Source organism: Trachurus japonicus, chromosome 18 (assembly GCF_045865225.1).
Source record: "Trachurus japonicus isolate A0001 chromosome 18, Traja_1.0".
Classification (NCBI taxonomy): domain Eukaryota; kingdom Metazoa; phylum Chordata; class Actinopteri; order Carangiformes; family Carangidae; genus Trachurus; species Trachurus japonicus.
In genome coordinates, this window is record NC_140924.1 from 19177897 (window position 1) to 19199097 (window position 21201).

Genomic DNA, 21201 nt, shown 5'->3' on the forward strand with positions numbered 1-21201 from the left:
TTACTTAAAGAGGATGTGATTTAGCTGCCTGATAGAAGTAAATCTGCGAGAACAGTTGTCTATGGAAATTCCTTCCTTGTTTTAGGAGAGTTGTCCAGTAAGTTCTCAAGATTTTTAACCAGAGGACAGACTGGGTCTCAACCACAAATGAAACAAAGAAACGGCCACAATTTTTTTTCCGATACTTCCGGCAGATCAGACCCTTCAATTATTGGTCTTTAGTGTCAAAGATTATACATTGATACAGTATTAAATGTTTGTCTGATATTTGCTGGGCTGGCAGTGTTATATTCACCACTAGCATGCAAACTGGGACATGTTTTGTTGACGTGTTGACTGATTTGAGTTTATGGAGAGAAATTAATTATATTTTCATCAATCTGCAGCATTGGTCCTGTGTAATATTTGATGCATTTATTGTGTATTTGTCCTTTTTCTGTTTAATTAAGGAATACACAAATTACTTTCATGTTGATTCTTAATATAAAACCACCTCTAAAGATCTCTGAAGTTTAATAATCAACACATACTGTATATGCTTAGTCAGATCAGTTCAAAGCCGAAGAGTAAAAACAAAGAGTTGTTGTGGGAAATCTTATGGTTAAGTTTACCTGTTTGTTGAAAGTGGATACTCTGAATGTAGCCTGTCTGTAATTTTCTATAAATAATCCAAAGAAGTGAAAGAACCTCCAGGGTAAAATGATAATTCCCTGATCGTTACATATTCACATATTTGAACATTTGAACATTGGTCATAACAGTGCTTGGTCAAATCTCCTCTAAAGCCAGACCATGTGACCTTAAACTGAATGACACAAACTGAGACATACAGATTTTGAGAAGTGTAACAGTGTCTGCTGAACTTTGTGGAGTTATTCATCAGGATGAGCAACACTGTGTTGTGTGTTGGTGTGGTTACACGTATACACGTTACATGTACTGTAGCTCCACCCAGTGTCAGGTCCACCTTTCAGTCTGCTGCACAGTATAAATACAGGGCTAATTGGTTTGAAACATCAGTGGTTTCGTTCATTTGTTTGCTGATTCACCTAAAACTGCGACAATGACAGATATGCCTGGAGGTCTTGGTCCGACTCTTGATGCTGACGAAAAAGTTCAGAGCATCAGTGACAAAGTAAGTAGGAAAATGATATTTGTTACAGTGGGACTTTGGTTTTTCAAACTACTCGTGTGCTGAGTTTCATTTTGATGTGTCTTCTTTGTTTTTCAGATGAAGGCCCAAGCAGAAGCTAAAACCGGGAAGAACTACGAAGTCTTCACAGCCATTAAATACAGAACACAGCTTGTGAATGGGACCAACTACTTCATCAAGGTGATTTGTTTTTATCAAACAGAGAGGTCATTTATTTATTTATTTATTTATTTGTTTCGATGAGATCATTTTTTTAGACAAAAGAAAAAGAAATAGGTTTACTGTCTGTCACCACCCTCACTGTACTTGTTTTCCCATTCCCTGAAAATCTGAAAAAGAAAAAAGACAGTTGAATGCAGGTCTCTATGCAGTTCCTAAGGAGTATAAAAAAGTAAAAGTAAAAAGTAAAAGTATAGAAAAGAAGCACGATCTGTAGGTTAATAGTGATTATAGACTAGATTTGATTAGATTCTTTATTGTCACACAGGAAACAGTTTTGTTTTTTTCAGCCTGCAGTAACCCCGTGGATCACTGTCAGAACAAATGAACAGTTGTCCAGTGAATATCCAGACATGATGTGGACACATTGTGTTTCTTTTGCCTACTTGCAGGTCCATATGGGAGGAGTTCAATATATTCACCTACGTGTTTGGGAAAAGCTCCCATGTAAAGGGGAAGAAGATGAGCTGACCTCTCTGCAGGAAAACAAGACCCTCGACGACCCCATTGAGCCTTTCTAAAGGGACCACCAGTCAACAAATCATCCTATCAGCCTGCAGGCTCCACTCTTCATCTCACTGCCCAGGCCTTTTATCTTAAACAGTGTTATCCACTGCTGACATGTAACATATTGTGATGTAGATCCAGATAATATGATGAGTGTGTCACATTTGAATTCTTTTATGTTTGGTGAAATGAAAATTAAAAAGAACAAACAAACATATCAGATTTGTTGTGATTCCTTTTAAACAAACGTCAGATGACAATGACAGTTGTGTTTTGAGTGTCTTCAAGATGAGTATTGTCCATGACTTGTGGACAGTAGTGTGTGTGAAGTGTATTTCCTCTAAAACAGAACAATTAGTGAAAAAAAAATTCAAATGACTTATATCTGTTCCACATTAAATTATAATTTAGATTTCATATTCTACCAAAGTAGAAAAGCCAAAACGTCAGTCAACACGTCAACACATGGCCCAGTTTGCATGCTATAACCTACAGTGCATAACAGTGTAAGCCCAGCAAATATCAGCCAAACATAAAATACTGTATTGACTCTTCTTTTACATGTGCTATTAGAAATCTGACCAGAAGGGGGCAGAGGAGGATCACAAGTTAAAATGATCCTCCATGTTTGCTGGCACAGCCCATGTTTCTGTCACAAGCTTCACTAGGAATTTTACAGGTTGACGGGATATTTAACAGAAACATTTTTGTTGTTGTTGATTTGTCATTGACAAGAATAACCATTCCCAAAGTCACAGTTTTGAAGACACAGTTAAGTCCTTTACAAGTGTATTTTAAAAATCTAAACAATAAAATCACAGAAAAATTAAAGGCAAATCATCATAAAAGAGCACCTAAGTCCTGATTAAGTTTTCGTACAATTTCTTGCAATGAGCTTAATACATTCTGAGAGGTGACCAGTGTGTGAATGTCACCTGTGTTTTCCAGAGTCTTTCCTCTGTCTAACTTCATCTCCTCTCGTCTCTGCAGAGTCTGGTTCCTGCAGTGAACGGCTCAGTGGAGGGTCGCTGCTACAGACACAGGTGTCTGGTTCTGAGTGGGTGGACTGTCCAGCAGGAGGCGCCATGGTCCATGAAGCAACATGACCCCATAGGGCTGTTACTAACCACGGGCGTCTGAGGTATTAGAAATAATAATAACCATCGTGAAAGCTCCTGTTATTACATGAATTTAAAAACAATTTTAAAAAAATGTTATTAGAAAAATGAAGACAACAACTTTGATGGCTTTCTTCATCTTTCATAAATTTGAAGACATTAGTCATAGTCAAGATATTATTTACTTTCAGTTCACCAGTTTTAATCATTTCACACATGATGTTCATGAATGAAACTGAAATAGCAAAATCAAAAAATCTGAAAAAGAAAATATTGTAATAAAATGAGGAAATGCTGTGAATTATTCTCATGCAACATTGATGTGTCATAACACCACAGCATCAATAAAAAATAACTGGGAGAAGTTTTCTTCTTGTGATTTATTTCCTATATGAAACATTTGCAGGAACAAACATGTTGGTCTTGCTCCACTGGTTTATCTCATGCATATTCATTTTGGAGAAAGATTAAGTTCAACCATGAATGCCTCTGCTGTGCCTAACCCTAATCCTACAGTTGTTAGTCATGAACACAGGTCTAATAGTCTACAGAGGTTTCACTTTTAATCTCAGCCATTAGTTTATGGGAAATCATATGACAGCAGAACAAACATATGAAGTTTTGTGTTTAAAACTTGTGTAAATGACTCTCATTACTGGAGCTGTAGACTCAGCATTACGTATGATTGATACAGAGGGAACAAATTCATTTTAATTTCTAATATAGTACCAATAGATTTGCAATGTGATACAGTTCTGATCAGCTCTAACTGAAGACCACCAATCAGAGCTTCATATCTCCTCAGGCTGATGTCACTAAGCAGAGAGCAGAGTGTGGTTTCCAGCTCTGTTCAGCTCTGACCATGCTGGACCCATCCAGCGTCAGTGAATTTAGTGTCTCTCAACGAACCTACTAGTTTTCAGCTCACTGTTTCTATTTCTCAGATAAAAGGCTTCCATGGTTTAATCTTCTGTCCTGACAGGAGGTTGTGTCTGTACCCCGACATTAGTCCTCCTTCAGATGAACGTCTCCTGCTTAACACAAGGTTAGTATGGTTTAAAAAGACATCTCCTTTGTACACAGTAACCTCTACCTCATATTTACTTTGTTTTATATTCAGTGAGTTCTATGAGACGTTAACCTCAGTCCAGGACTGGACCTGGTCTCTGGTCTCTGCAGCCACAGCTCTCGGCTCCATTGCTGCTCTGTGTCTCCTGGCTGCTCTCATCGTGTCTCACAGGAAATTTGTCTCCTGCAGCATCAGGATCCACACTGAGACACAGCTTCACAGGCACAGTTAAAAACTTTGACTTACAGTGTTTTGAGGTTCAAATAAACTTAATAATAAACTTTCCCCACCTGTAACATTTTATCTGCTCTAAAAATGTTAAGTAAACAGAAATAATTCACTCAAACAAACATTGCATTGTTTACCAAAAGATTTATTGAACAGGGGGCGTCGTATAGCGTATAGCTGTATGCATGCATGCATGTATGTACAGAGGCTGTGGTCCTGGCTGCAACTAGGTTTGAGTTCCACGGCCCTTTGCTGTCATTCCCTATTTCCTGTCTGTCTGACGGTCCTAACAATTGAAGGCATAACCCCCCCCCCCCTCAAAAAACAAAGAGTTTTATTAAACAGAAAGTAGCCTATAGTTAAAGTACATTTTATCAACTTGTTTCCTGCCTCACAGATAATGATGATATGATATGATAAATAGATGATAAATAGGCTACTCAAATTTAACAATGCCAAGATACAGACAAACAATAAATATAACTTTAAAATGAAGAATGAAGTAACGTAATCCAGAAAACTGACTGACAGAGAAAAATATTATAGATTTAAATAAGAAAATATCAATATTGTTCTCTTTTTACACAGAGCTAAATGGTGCTCTGTTGTTTATGTTAAGTTAATACCCTCTCCCACACAGGTATAGAGGTCTGTCTGGGGGCAACTCCACTGGAGCATTGTATGAAATAACTACTTGTTTCCAAACAATCATCTGTCAGCTTCAAACACACAAAACAAAACTCCTCCTTGCACCGAGAACAGATGATGTTCTTACATTTTTTTCTGTTATGCTCTAACAATAAGCCACAGGTGGGACAGGCACGGATGGACGGACAGCCACTGACGCTCACATCCTTAAAGATGATCTCTGAACATGTACGCAATATCTGCAGCGGCATATTGATGCAGTCATCATATGCACAGTGATCTGAATCTCGACCTCTCCATTTCCTCAGACACTGCCAGCAGAATTCATATGTCTTCTTTGTGTCAGCTGTGCACAGGGTGCAGAGGACCCGCAGGTGATCAAGTTCAGTCCTCACCACAGCCGACTTACAGCCAGGACACTGTTGGTTAAAAAATATTTACCAATGAGAAATATTTTTCTCTACCGAATATGTTTTCAAAGCAGTTTTAGACAATATATTAACACACTTACTTTTTTGGCACTCATGTAATCATAGGCTGCTTTCTCACTCAGTTTCTTTTCAAAGTACTCTGTTTCTTCAGGGGTCAGAAGAGCCATCTTACGAACCTCCTCATACGGCCACTCAACATTACAGTGGCCACACACAAAGGTGATCTTTCCCTGTGGAGAGAAAATCAGTGAATGGTCAAAATAATAAAACATGATAAGACAATAGCCTACAAATTGTGTAATAAATGAATTGTGTAATAATTCGACCTCACTACTGGGTCTAATTTAAAGTGCGCAAACGTGATCATAAAAATTAACAAATAGCCTACTCTACCTGGTCCAACGAAACACGGCACCATCTGGTCAGAGACATGGGAGTAGCAGTGTGTCCACAGGACATCCGTGCTCTCAGAGACTTGTAGCCGATGTACTCAACTGTGCCACAAAAAATACACTGTTCGTGAGTCACAGCCGTATAACAACATAAAAGTGCACAAAGATGATAATCTTTAAATCGAAATATTTGGTCTTTAAAATAGGCCTACTTACAATCCATGTCATCATCTCCAGCGACAAATTCAAGTGTGGTGTCTGCAGGGTCGTAACACTTCTCCTCTTCAGCTGACGCTCTTGGGGGTAAAGGAAAAACATCTGTTATCAAACGTCTTCTGGAATGTGGAATTCTCCGACCGCCAGTTCTCCCTCGCTCAGTCCTGTTATTTCTTAGCGTTGGTAAAATAAGTTCTCCGCGCGCAGCTGTCAGGCGGATTTGTGATGGTCGACTGACATTATCGTTCGTTTGTCCAGTTGATCCACTAACCCTCCCGTGTCTCGCTGCCACTGTGTTGTTAAGCTGACCAGAGTTGATCTTCCTGTGAAATTCAGATGCCAGTTCGTTGCTCAGTATTTGAGCGTCACTCCTCTGTGTGGTTCCATATTCACGGTGTTGTCCAAAGTCGTTCCTCCTCTGTTCATATGTTGATTTGTTCTGTTCCCGGTCACCTGACACACCGCCGTGCAGTTGACTGGACGAGGTGCCCATCTCGACTCGGTGTCTTCACGATCCGACAGCGAAACAATTACTGAGCTTTTATCGCTTGAGTCACGTGGTTTGCCCGAGTGTAGGCTGATGCATATGTGACAGTTGACAGGTCCTGTCACTATGCCTCCAATTGATGATGTGCCCTGGCTACTTGGCCACAGGGGTGTCACTGTGGGTGACTGGTAAGCGCGCATGCCTATTACCTGGGAGGTGCGGATTCAATCCCCGCCCGGGCTCTCTTCACCTTGCCAGACATAGGCTGTCAGAGTTTTGGTTTCAACTGACGGATCGCACCTCAGCATCACAACACATCACAGTCCTCCAGTCTGTCAGTGAGCTGCCGCCTGCTGATAGAAGTGTCGCCAGGTAAAATGATCCAGATCAAAGTGCTCGGACCACGAGGAGAGGACAAGATCATCGACCTGTGTTCAACTGAAGAGCGGATGATGAAAATGACTGTGCACCACTTGAAGAAGAAGATCACAACAGAACTGTCGCTGAGTACGTTTAACTCTTTGCCTTAGTTGATTTTATAGAAAGCAAAGTAGGCTATAGGCCTAATAAATAAAATGGAAAATAATAGGGGGGAAAAAACCTAAGTCAAATTGAAAGTTATCTAAATCTATCAGATAAATAGTTTACTGTATTGTATTGTTTACTAGGGAGCCAAAGGATCAGTGCTAATTGCCAAAAATAAAACTGGTTGTATGTATTATTATATCCGAGGCAAAATTGTGACATAAACAAGACAAAAACGACCTTAGTTTTCTCTTTTTGTCTCAGTAGAAAATTAATACTTGAGGCTGTTGATTTTATTTATTTTTTTTAGAGAGTGAGATCCGCCTGGTTTATGGAACTGTGCAGCTTGAAGACACAGCTCTTCTCTCATCCTACGGGATGAAGCACCTCTCCACCATCCACACGCTCCTCGTGCTCCCCGGAGGAAACTGATGAGGACAGGAATGAGCCGACAGATTCTCCACTTCTTAAAAATTAACTAAACGTATGCCTTTATTGGACAGCACAGTGGGGGGAGACGCAGTCAAGATCATCTCGGTCGTTAATTCGAACGACCGAGATTGGCTGCGTTGGCCAATGTGAGATGTGCTTTTAGACAGGCTTTTTAATTGAATAGCTTTTCAGTTTTAAAAAAATGCTTCCCATCGGGAAATTGTTATTTTAGAGTATATTGTGCTATGGTTATTCGTTATTCGTTTATTTATTACAGTTTTATTATAGACAAAATTGTAATAGAATTCATTCAGAAGTCATCTAGATAGTCGAAAAACCTTCATGTCTATTGAGAAAAGCAAAATACAATATATTATCTTATGAGCACCAAAACAGTCTCCTCAAATGTTTTGAGAGGAGAATAAGGTGCAATGTATATATTGTGCAGGAGCCAGAACCACATGATACTCTACAGCTGTTTTATCAATGTGATTTTTCCACTTTAACAAAAAATTCAATTAATTCAGTCTGTCTTTACTATTAAATGATTTTACTCTTACCCAATGTGTTGCTTGTAATCTGCACTGCTTGTTTTTTTCAAATTTTATTTTTGATGTCATTGTCCTGCATTTTCTGGGCTGGACAGTGGGAAAGTACCAAACTTACCTGCTGTTGTGCTTAATCATCACCTAAACAAGTAAACATGTACTTAGACAGGTACTTAAGAGAAGTACAGTTTTATTAAAGGGATGAATGTAGTTAGACTGCATTCTGCGACTGGGTGGAATCATTTTACCGAAAAAAAGGATATAGTTTTATTTTAAAGTTTTTTTGTGTGTGTTGTGTGAGTGAGTTGTTATTTATTTTTTTTTAGTTTTGCTTTCTATGCTTTATTGTAGACAAAAAACAAAACAAAACAAAACAAAACAACATGAGTTAAATTTGGTAGACACCAAAACAGGTTGACTCGAGGTATGTGGGGGAAATCTACAAGTGTCAGTACATGTGAAGCTCTGATCTTAAAACTGCCGAGTCAAAATGATGAAAATCCGCTGAGAGAATTTGTTTTTCGTCAGTTAATGTAATTGATCAGAGCAGTTCTCTATTATTGTCATGCATGTGGTTTTTCTCTTCCTTGAAAAACATGGGTGTGCACTTAAAGCAGAAGTAAGTGATATATTTGTGTTAATATAAGTCTTAAATAGTTATATCTTCCGACAGCAATCACTTATATAGAGTGTTTGGTCTGAAACACAGGTCTGTCAGTCACTCTGCTCTGCTGTAAGCCGAGGAGAAAACTTTCCTTGTATCCTACAAGCTTTATCCAATGAGGAGAGAGAACGGCATAAAGGGGCAGTCCTCTCTGTGTGTGCAGCCAAGGGATGCGCGTGAATGTGGTGACGTAGGGACGAGGGCGGGGACTGCTAACTCCATCTGCTGACAAGAAGTTAGCCAAAACGACCGGATCGCTTACTTCTGCTTTAAGTGCACAATTGTTTGTATACATATGCAACTAGTGATGACTTTATTTGTCACCAAGTGTAACTAGTAAATAACATACTCAGATGGAGTGGCTTTAAATAAGTGCAACAAGTAGGACACAAATAGACAAGGACTTTTTATGTGTGAAGTTTGGAAACACATTTCTATGGAAGAAATTTAGTGTCATTAGCAAAAGGCAAAGAATAGAGAGAAGAGGATGCAACCAACTGCTGGAGGGGCGCCCCATAATGATTTATGTCCGCTGGCGCCCCCTCACTTTTCTGTGTAGAAAAAAAAAACCAAAACAATAAACAAACAATGACAAACATGTTCCTAAGTTGGCAGATACATGTCTGCAGCAGGAATGCTCTCACGCCGTTTTCTAGAAACGCCACATTTTTACTGTAATTAGAGGTGTGGCACAAATGCCGGCGCGTTTGCACGACCGTCTCGATATATATTTTTTTTTTTCAAGTGTCTATCATTTACGCAGTAGAAATGCGGTTCAACTACTGTGATCGGGAAACTCTCCTCTTTCAAATACGCACGGCCGCACGCACTTGATGACCTGTCAATCAAAACACCAACTGTGAAGCGCTTCGAAACATAAGAGTCGTTCAGAGAGAGAGAGAGAGAGAAGCAGTGAGGATGATGACGGTGCTTCAGAGGTTTAACACTAGAACCGCCGTGAGGTCATTTTGACCTCTCTCGCTTCTTAAAGCACGTAACTCTGTTTGCGTAAAAACCCTATGTCTCCCAGTCGGTGACTTTTCCTAAAAGTGTGTTCTACATCATCTTATGCGTTTTCACGATTCTAGTATAAAAGAGAACGAAAAAAAGAGTGATTTTACCTAGAACCGCCAAGAGGTCATTTTGACCTCCATTCATTCTAATGCAAAAATGCTAAATGTACTGCATTTATATAGCCATATATATTATAAAGCCAGCCAGACACACAGTTCAAAACACATTATGGTAATGCTTCACATTCATATACATACACATACTTTACCAAAAATAACAATAGTCGTTGCTAGGCAACCAATATAGACGACTCTTTATTTTTCTATTTTTCGAACAGTGTGTGTAAATAAAAAAAATATAAAACTGATTTTCCAATCATTGCACTGGGCTAAAGAATGTCCATTTAGTCACTCAGTTTGTCAGTTAGTTAGTTAGATAGTTAGTTATTTAGTTAGTTGGTCATTTTGACCTCATCCCACAACACAACACGAGTTCAGATATTAGAAAGTTGTCAAACAGTTAAAACAGGTGTCAAACAGATAACAAATGAACATTACTCATAAACATTGAACATAACAATGACAGTCCCTTGCTCTCATGAGAAATGGACATGAATTCAGAAATTTGTAACAATTTAGAAAATTTTTATATACACACACTTTTCGAAAAATAGAAAAATAAGAGTCGTCTATATTGGTTGCCTAGCAACGACTATTGTTATTTTTTGTAAAGTATGTGTATGTAGCTATATGAATGTGAAGCATTACTATAAAGTGTTTTGAGCTGTGTGTCTGGCTGCTTATATAATATATATGGCTATATAAATGCAGTCCATTTACCATTTTTGCATTAGAATCAATGGAGGTCAAAATGACCTCTTGGCGGTTCTAGGAGTACATGGAATGTTGGCGGTTCTATAAAGTTCTGACTAATTTGATGAGGAAGATTATGAAAAAAGAAGAGAGAGTTCAGACTTCAGCCTGCTCACACAGCAGGGCCAGTAGGCCACAGCTTCAGATCAGCCTGCTGAGCTCTCAAACTAGTTTGTTTTTTGTCTATTTAGTTGATATTTGGAGACATTTTCTCATTTAGGGCTACACACATCTCATGAAGTTTGAAATGTAATGTGAAGTCAATATTTAGCTTCTGTTATCCCACATTTGAGACATTTGGTGAGAATGACAGCTAGGCCTAACATTTATGCTCAAAAAACAATTTCACAAATCTTTTTCTACACTTATCGCCTTATATCATACAGTATATTCCACTGCTTTTGTGAAGCCCATTTTTGCATACCAATTTCAAGCACCACAACAGTTTGTTCTTATGATTGTGAAGAGACTAATTTTTTCATGTCTTCACCCAGGATTTACTCAGTGTGATTTTACTGATTGTAGTGCAAGTTGTGTATCTCAGGGTCAGAGAGGACATAGAGATACACTGCTATGTTATCGTTATGATCATTATGATCATTGTTGTATTCTCTGACATTTCTGTTGACATCACTGGTATTTGAGTAGCAGGAAATAAACATTTGTCCAGTAAAAGAAAACAAGAACAAGGGCATAGTTTTATCAGTGACAGGGAAATGCTGCACTGCTGAGAAAAGACTCGCGTCACTTCTTAGCATGACAGTCATGCCAGTCTTCTGGCAGGTTTCTGAAATGTAACTGCGCTTGCTTTATAATTAATCCGGCAAGGTTGCCAACGTGACGTAGACTGTCAATCGAGAACAGAGAGACAATGAGAGTGAAACCATTTTCACTCAGCCGGACTGCTCTCAGTGCATCATGGCAGACCGTAGGTATGTATCACCTGATTTTTTCTCTAATCCTCATTTTCAATTTAAATGATGTAAATGTATCAATAATAATCATATGCTCATGTTTTACATGATAATATCCTTGCAGTAGCCTATTCATTGTGTTTTTCTGAGTGTTATGCTTGCAATCACTGTGAAGGAAATAAAATTGCAATTATTTACTATAATTTCCTAAATTTATAGTAAAGTGATAGTACAATTTTGTCTGTTAGTTTTGTCTGTTAAAATACTGTACAGTAACTTATTTCTATTACTGCCTACTGTCTACTACTAAAACTGTATCAGAACAATCAATCATTATAAAATGTAACTATAGAAACTAAAGCGATTTGTACATCATATATCATCTGGTGGCATTGCAGAAGTCAGTCTGCAGTGATTAGTAACTAATATTTTTTTCAGACAATCTCAAAACAGTAAAATGTGTTGATGTGTTGCGATCTAGCTGTGACAGTTGAAGAGTCAGTGGAAGTAGACAGATGGCGCCCCCTCCTTGACTAGACATTGATAGCAGTTTATCTTTGCAGTGTTACGGCTGATGGCTTGATTAAGACATGAAAACAACATAATAGAAAACATATCAAAACAGTGAAATAATAATACAGGTGAATATTCAACAGAACGAGAAACTCTATTTTCAGGGAAGAAACAAGAATACAGATGATCAGCTCCAGGAAAAAATCTCTGGGTGAGGAGGAAGACACAGACAAGAAGAAACGAAAAGGTAATTAAGATGCGGAGAGAAATGTAAGGGAGGTATAGCAGAGTTGTACTGTAAGTTGAATTTCCAACTATCAAAGAGTTCAGTCGCATTTCCTTCTGCAAATGTCTCTTTAATGGAGAGCAAAATGGTGGATGAATATTTTACAAACTCACTTTATATGAAAACACAACACTATATAGGCTATTCCTTATACAACACGCATGTCAGAATTAGTATGTATTGAAATCAGTACCATTGTGTAGCTTATTCATCCGCATGTTGCTTTCAAAATCCTCAAAATTGACCAGTTGTAATGTCAATGTGTTTCCTTCTCATGAAGTTTCTGACCGACGGAGAAGTCATTATGGCCTGGAGAATCATGGAGCCACATGCTATCTGAACAGCGTCCTACAAGTTCTCTTCATGACACCTGAGTTTCATGACAGGTTTGAAGCAGCATTCTTTGTTGTTGTTGTTTTTTTAATCTTTGGTGAACTGTGATACATTGTGATCATCATGGGGACATCTGTCCTGCATAGATAGAGCAAAATAGAATTTTTTGCTTTTGAATGCACTCATAAGACGAATTTGAGCAATATTTGACTGAGAGTTAATGAGTTTATATACATATTAGTAGAAGGGATAATGTGAGTATGAAAACTATATCCACTGGAGGTGGTTAGGTTCTTGTCTCCCTTGACACATTATCAAGGATCATACATGAATATTTGGGTTTTGTTTGTCCTAGACATTCCAGCTGTTTACACAATACTCTCTTCCTAAAGGTTGGATCAAGGACCACAAAACACAGATAAAGAACTGAAAATTACCTTTGAAAAACTGAAAGAAAGAAAATGTGGAACAAAAAACATCATCAAGAGTTTGGGAATAAACAATGGTAAGTTGGCCAAGAGAAAAACAAGAATTTACAAAGAAAACAGTCACCTAACAGCTATTGAAATCCTTTGTTGACATGAATATACTGGATTTAAATGTATCTGCCATTATCAGTTTCTCAACAAAGGGATGCTGCCGAGTGCCTGGAAATGATTCTATGCAAGACCAGCCCACAAGTCTCTATGGTGTGCAGTTGTTCAATCCATAATATACATTACAAGTAAAAAGAACTGAGTGATTCATTTACATGAATGTTTCCTTATCAAGGTTTTCAAAGGCCAGCTGACTTATACTACAAAATGCAACAAAGGCCACATCATTAACGAAGAGACAAATCCCTTCTGGAATCTTCCACTGTCGCTAAAAGATACCAATGAATCATCCTACAGTGTGGTAAGGAAAGGGAAGAGAAAAAGAAAGTTTAATTTTCTTTGCAGCATCAGCATGTCAACAGTTTTCATGTTTATCATTATTTTGTTTTCTCTTTCGCATACACAAATATTTACTTACCACCAATCAGGTCAGATTTTCATTGTTTTTTAAGGTACCTGGGTGGGTTTTTTTTTCATTTATTAAAAAAAAAAAAGTATGTATCACAAAACAGATACAAAGGAAAGCCTACATACAATGCTCCGGCACAGGATTCCTGAAAAACGCCATTTTGTAATTCTATGTGACAACTGTGTTTTACAGGAAAGAGGCTTTGAGAGAGTTTTCAAGATAAAATCATACAGTGGAGAAAACATGGTGTACTGCACTGAATGTAAAACGAAAACCAACGTGACCAGTGTGAGTTTTCAACCAGCAAATGCACTTTGACTAAATGTCATACTGTTTAGTTGATCACAGTTTTGTAGAATTTTATAATCTTTCTTTTCTAGGGGTGTGACATGGTTCAATCGCCTCAGATTTTGACTCTACTCCTGAAGAGATTTGACTTCGACAACAACACTATGTCACATGTCAAATCAGACTGCAGTGTGGATGTGCCACGCACCTTACAGGCAAAGGTAAGACGAACAAGTGAAGAGAGCTCCTTATTCTTGTATTGGAAATCTTTTCATACCTGAGTGACTTCCAAGTTTTTCTTTGTAGAACAAGAAGTACAAATTGTATGGGATGGTGAATCACATGGGCAGTCTGAGAGGTGGACATTACACAGCTACTGTCCAGTCCACAGCAAACAATACAGGGACCTGGTATGATTTTGATGACACACATGTCAAACAGGTGAGGACTGATTTAAAATTAACACTTAACATTACTGTGGCTCATAATCAAACAACAGAATATAACAAAGAAGTAATTATTGAATGTTCCTCTCACTTTTGATGAATACTACAGATTCCAGAACAACCATTTGCAGATACCAGGATTTACAAGTATGTTCAAATGACTCTCATAGCTAATAAAATATTTTTGATTGAACAGCAGAAATTAAAATCTGATTATTTTTATGGAGGATTTTTTTCTGGATTTCTCTGGAAGTCAACATATACAAAAAGCCAGCTACAGTAGATCTTGTTGTCAACTACTCTCTCCATGGGCAGGAGTATGTTCGTACTGTTTGCTGTAGTTTCTCGCCTTTTTGATGCTGTATACAAGCTAACTTCAAAATGAATGCTCAACAGGTCCGACACCGCATATCTGCTCATGTACAGAGGTAAGATCACAAAAGTACAGAGAATTGTTCAAACAATGCCTGTAACACATTGTAGTATATTATCCACCTCAACTCTTTTCTTTATTGTCTTGTATTATTTTATGTTCTTCTTTGTGTATTTATTAGAGTAAAGAGATGTGTAGACTAATGCCCTGCTTCACAGGTTCTTATATTTAGCACAGATAGAATCTGTCTTGTCAGGTATCTTGAGACATGTGTTTCTTGTCTATTGCCCTTCTTTGGTGGGTTGTAGTTTCTGGGGACACTGGACACTGTCTATTCTTAAGTTTGCTTGGTCAAGAGGTTAAAAGTCAGAAAGCTAAGGATAAATTCTGTTTTTAGATCCTGTCTTTGTCTGACCATCCTGGTCAGTTATGTCCTTCTGTGGGAGAAGGTGGAGTTTTAGAAAACGTATATAAGGTTTGAGATTTCAGGCCAAGAGAGAGTCATCTCAATTCTTGGCACCAGAGATGCTCCACGATTCGGCATTTTTGTACACTGTTCTTCTTCTTGTAATAAACTCTTTTTGAATGCAAGAAAAGACGTGTCGGCGGTGATCCCTTCTCTTCATCAACACATCAATATACCACATTTTTGGCGTCACGAACAGGATGTGTTTGAGGCCTCCTTCAGCGTGGGCTGGCAGCTCCACTGGGCAGAATACCGCAACAGCCGCGGCATTTTTATTAAGGGTGAGTTTGTCACATTAGTGTGCGCTATTTTGCTCGAAGGAGCTGCTGTCTGTTTGCTGTTGGGTCTCACCGTTAAAGAATCTTTGTGTGGGAATTTGTTGCTTTGATGATTTGAAGTAGATTACCGTTTTAAATTTTACTTTATACATAGGGTGCCTTAGGCCTTTGTTTGTCTTGGTCTTTTGTTGTTTGGTTTTTGGTTTTAGGATTTTGTTTGCGTTATTAGAAACGCAAAAAAGGGGGAGAAGGGGGTGACGTAATGGTATAAGGTGGGTTGGGAAACATTTTATAGTGGGATTTTTTGATTAAGATGAGGGAAAGTTAGAAAAGTGGGTGACGTAATGATATAAGGTGGTTTATTTAAATATTTAATAGTCGGAAGCGGGTGACGTATTGGTTAGAAGGTGGGTGTAATATTTTGATAGAGGGAAATTTAATAAAGGGGATTAGAAGTAAGGAAAGAAAAAGTTTAAGATATAGGTGATCACATTAATGTTTTGTGTTTGTTGTATGTTATGTTTTGTGTTTGTCGCTTTTTGTTGTATATATGGCTAAAATAATCGATTATGTTAAATAAGTTATAAAGATAAATAAAAAGTTTGATTTAGTGATAATATATATATATATTTTTAAAGTGTTAATAATGATGAACATTTTGTAAATAATAATAATACTGTGATAAAAGGTTAAAAGTTTGACTAATAGATAATGAAAATGAGAGTAAAAAGATTTAAGTGTTTACATTGATGAGGCATTGAACTATTTGTCTGTCTTCCTTTCATGGTGCGAGAGTTCAAAGAGGAGGCGAAGGGACAGCTGGTTTGCATCACAAGGACTGAGGCTTGCGGACAACAGCGCTTGCATCCGGATCCAGTGATAAAGGCCAGTGTGATTTTATCCACAAACTCTTACTGATAAATGTACCTGCATTTATACCTCTGTGCACACATTTACAGTTCATACTGTTGATGTGATTTGATTGCTGAATAGTACTTTCAATTACATTTAGTGCACACACCTGTAGTCCTACATGCATCATACATATGTTGTAGTTAATTAGAAGAAATCTTGGCAACGGACTGATCATTTTATTATAGAGATACTGGGGCTTGGTTTAGGTGAAGTTTTGTTGCTGGCTTATGATTTGATTTGGTTATTACTGGGTAAAGATTATTGATTCAGTAGTTGAAGAGCTTCGCGTGTGGACCTGGCGTTTTTACCTGTAGAACTTTCTTTTGATTTTTGTAGTTGGCAAATCTTTTTCATCCGTTTTTCATTAACTGTGGCAACCAAAAGAGCATAAAGTAATTAAAATATAATTCATAATAATTCATTAGATTTAATAAAACATTTCAATAAAATAGAACAAAGTTAATTTGGTTAAAATTAAATTAGATAAGAATATCAACATGTCAAAAATAGATAATTTAAAAGTAATCACCCCCATTGAAGTTGTCCAAAAGAATAACCCGTTGATTAAAGGGATAGTCGAAATGTCAGAGAAGTGGCATAAGCGTTGGTCTGATATTGATCAACCGTGGCCAGTCGTAGGGACTTTTAATCCAGACGTAATTAAAACAATGAAGGTGCTTGTGTCTATTTATAAAGTAGGTGAGAAAGCAGGGAAAAAGGGAGAGAAGCGTAAGCAGAAGAGACAGATGGAACTTGAGATGCTCCAGCTGTTTGAGATTGAGGGACAGCAATGGTCAAGGGCTAGAAAAGAGGAGAAAAATAGGGTTCAAGGAGAGATAGAAAAGAATGCAAGAAGAGTAGAAAAGTTAATGGTAGAAAGTAATGTACCCTTCTCACATTTGGTCCCAGTACAGAGACCCCCACCTTATGAGAAGGAGACTCAGGAAGGAGATTATCATATTACAGATGATAATGATAAAATAGTAGAGATAGGGAAAGCAGAAACAACTCTAAAAATGTATCCCGGCTCCAAAAGAAAAAGTAAAACTGTGCATTTCAAAGCTAAAGATAAAATTAGAGTTAGAAAAATTGATTTTGAAGATGATGATCAAAGTGATCTGGAAGGAGCTATCGGAGGATACGATCCTGCGGTAAAAAAGATTCTAGCCAGAGCAGAGAGGAAAGGAGCTAAGTCAGGAAAGAAAAAGTGTCCCACAGATGACAGCGAGAGTGAAGGGGAAGATAGCGAGGAGGAGTTAGGAGAATTGAGTCCATCATATATGGAGTATCTAGAGAAAAAATGCCTTGAGAGAAAGGAAGAAGAAGATAGACAGGAGTGTTTAAAATTAATCAATGAGGAAATGGAAAGCTGTATTTCACGCCTATCTGTAACATCCACACCTAAAGTAAAAGAGTTTTTCGAGGATAAACTAGAAAAATTGCAGGCTCAAAAAAGTGATCTGGAAACCCAAAGTGCTGAAAAATCAAAAACAGGATATAACTTCCGTTCGAGGACAAAAATCAAAAAGCTACAATACCTATATTGGTATCACAACACACACCGATTGCACTTTTGGGAAGAGATGCTTTGTGTAGATTGAATTGCATAATAAAATGTACTCCAGACGGCTGTCTGGTGGAAATGCCAAATGATACTGTTCATCAATTGTCAATGAAGACAGATGTTGAAGCTTCTTCTGTCTTTTGGATTGGTGATCTCAGTGCGGGACTTTTGGAGCCTGTTAAAATCTGGGAGAAGTTTATCGCAGCAAATATGCCTGATGTGAAGCCTCCAGAGTATCCATTGCATTGCACATTGAAGTATTTTAAAGATGCTTCTCAGTCAAATTCTGAAAATTGGTTGAATCATCAACCAAAGCAAGTTGAACTCATTTCATGTTGTATTATTATGGGCCCACAAGGAGCAGCTATGATGATTGATATGAATGGGTATGTGAGTGAAGAATTTGACATTGAAAAGAGTGTGCCGCATGTGACTTTGATGGTGTCTGAGGATTATGAACAGAAACATATAGGAGAAATGATGGTTGAGGCAGGGAAAGCTGTTTTTGTACCAATAGAAAATAATCTTTCTATTTGGAGAAGTGAAGATCATCGCTTTCTCAAAATTATGATCTCAGCTCAAGGTCATGGACAACCACAAACTGTTCAAATGACTCATGAAGCAATTTGCAGTGTGAAAGTGGACACAGATGGTATGAAAGAGGAGATGTTGCAGCAAGTGCCTGAATGTTTGTGGTCTCGACACAGCACTGATATAGGTCTTGTGAAATCAGCTCAACCTGTGAAAGTGGAACTTAGACCGGGGACTAGCCCTCCCTGGAAGAATCAATATCCACTGAAAGAAGAAGCAGTTGAAGGAATTGAGCCGCAAATTGAGGGACTTTTGAAAGCAGATGTTTTAAAGATAACTCAAAATCCCCAAAGTAATACGCCATTGTTACCTGTAAAAAAGCCTGACAATTCTTATCGTATGGTACATGATTTAAGATTTGTAAATGAAGTCGTAGCTGACTTTCCAGCAGAAGTGCCTGATCCTCATACTTTGCTAGCTCAAAATTCCTTCAACGGCTACATACTTTACAGTGTTGGATTTGTGTGGTGCATTTTTCAGTGTTCCACTTTCCATAGAAAGTCAAGGTTTGTTTGGGTTTCCGTATAAGGGACAGTTTTATGAGTATAAAAGATTGCCACAAGGATTTAAACACAGTCCTCACATTTTCAATAAAGTATTGAAAGATGATCTAGTGGGACTGGATCAGAAATTGAAAAGTACAGTGGTACAATATGTGGATGATATTATAATTTGTTCACCTGATAAAGTAACATGCCATGAAGATTCAATTAAACTGTTGCAGATTTTGGCAGAAAATGGTCACAAGGTTTCTCAGAAAAAACTGCAGTATTGTCAGGAGAAAGTCGTTTATCTGGGTCAAACAATAACACAAGGACACAGAAGCATTTCTGACAATCATTTACAAGCCATTCGAGAGGCTCCTAAACCCAGAACAGTAAGAGAAATGATGACATTTCTGGGTATTGCTGGATATTCTTCTGCATGGATAGAAGATTATGCTAGTTTAACAGGGCCTTTGAGAGCCATGATTAAAGATGCCGGAAGTGTTCAATTACACTGTAATCTTTCTTGGACACAGGATGGCCTGTTGGCCTTTGAAACAGTCAAACAGAGGCTACAGGAGGCTCCAGCCTTGACACTTCCAGACTATTCTAGGAATTTTCTGTTGTATGTGTCTACCTCAGTTGGGGGTAAATATGCATGCGCAGTTCTCTGTCAGCCAACAGGCACAGGGAAAAATCCTCAACCTATTTCTTATTATTCCACTGCCTACTCAGAAGTAGAGTTGGGATTGCCATTATGTTATAGAGCAATGGTAGGAGTTTCTTTGATGTATGATAAAGCATCCTCTGTAACTATGGGATATCCTGTGACGATTCTCACTCATCATAGTTTGAGAAATCTTTTGAATTATGGTAAATATACATTAACAATGCCTAGGCTTAGAGATTACCATAGGCTTTTAGAACAGGAGGATGTTACATTAGTGAGGTGTGTTACAGTGAATCCGGCTGAAAATCTGCCAACTGCAGAAGATGGTGAATCGCATGACTGTGTCAAGGAAGCAGAGAGATATTCAAGGCTGAGGTCAGACTTGCAAGCCCTCCCACTGTGTGAGGCAGACTTAGAGTACTGGACTGATGGATCATGTTACCGTGTGGGAGATAAATTGAGCGCTGGTTATGCAGTGGTCAAAGCCCAGGGAACAGAGTTTGTGATTGAAAAGGCTGAGGTGGTGCCTCAACCTGCATCAGCACAGCTTGCTGAACTTGTAGGATTAACTGAAGCATGTATGTTGGCAGAAGGTAAGCGTGTAACAATTTACACAGACTCTGCCTATGCTCATAATGTGTGTCATTTGTTTGGATCAGTGTGGAAAAATCGAGGTTTTAAGAAAACTGATGGTTCCCCAATCCAGCATCATGCTCAGATCATGAAACTTTTGCATGCTATGATGAAACCGAAAGAAATAGCAATAGCAAAATGTGCAGCACACAAACATGACATGTCAAGAGTCACCCAAGGTAACAAAGCTGCTGATGAAGCTGCCAAAGCAGTAACAGGAGCGGACAAAATAGGCAAAGTTCTTTTAGTCACACATGAAGTACATCTAGAAGATAAAATAACACTCACTGATGTAATCATGATGCAGGAAGCAGTTTCTGCATTAGACAAACAATTATGGATGGATAGAGGTGCCACTCAAGATTCCACAGGTCTTTGGAGAAATCATGAAGGTCTGATAATAGCACCTCCTGACTTGTTGGGATTGATGATCCAGGAGGCACATGGGTTAGCCCATGTAGCAAGGGGGGAGGTGAGAAGAAAGATCATCAAAGAATATGGATTTTGGGCACCATACTTATTAGAACAAATTGATCACATTATAGGCAGATGCACTATTTGTTTGAAAAATAATGTTCGAAGAGGTGTTACAGTTCCACCAGGTTATATTCCAACGCCAAGGGGTCCAATGCGAGAGCTGGTAATGGATTTTGTTGATATGATAAAACCAGTTGAAGGTAAAAGATATATGCTGGTAGTTGTGGACAGATTCTCTAGATGGCCAGAAGCCTGTCCAACCAAGCAAAAGGATGCTCAATCACTTGCCAAGTTCACCAAGTTTTGTCAAATTTTTTGCAAGGTTTTTGCTAAGTTTCTGTGCAGAGAGGTCATAAGCAGATGGGGACTTCCTGATCGAATATTCTTAGACAATGGATGAGAGTTTGTGAATAAAATTGCAAAAAAAAAAAAAAAAAAAAG

The 21201-nt window shown here is 38.2% G+C and overlaps 2 protein-coding genes across 2 annotated transcripts in view; one reads left to right on the top strand and one right to left on the bottom strand.

Moving 5' to 3' along the window:
* The first annotated feature begins 1063 nt into the window (after nt 1–1063).
* On the top strand, nt 1064–1978 carry LOC146969196 (cystatin-B-like). The gene is made up of 3 exons (XM_085759032.1): nt 1064–1135; nt 1232–1333; nt 1765–1978. The coding sequence occupies exons 1-3, from the start codon at nt 1064–1066 to the stop codon at nt 1891–1893; spliced, it is 303 nt and encodes a 100-aa protein (XP_085615158.1). The 3' UTR covers nt 1894–1978.
* Nucleotides 1979–4139: 2161 nt separating this feature from the next.
* The window catches only part of LOC146969197 (putative E3 ubiquitin-protein ligase RNF144A-A), a 98879-nt gene continuing 81817 nt past the window's right edge, over nt 4140–21201 (bottom strand). Inside the window, exons 5-6 of the mRNA XM_085759358.1 lie at nt 4989–5040; nt 4140–4249 (exon numbers count right to left, since the gene is read on the bottom strand). Coding sequence (XP_085615484.1) covers nt 4140–4249; nt 4989–5040 — 162 coding nt within the window. The remainder of the gene's footprint in view (nt 4250–4988; nt 5041–21201) is intronic.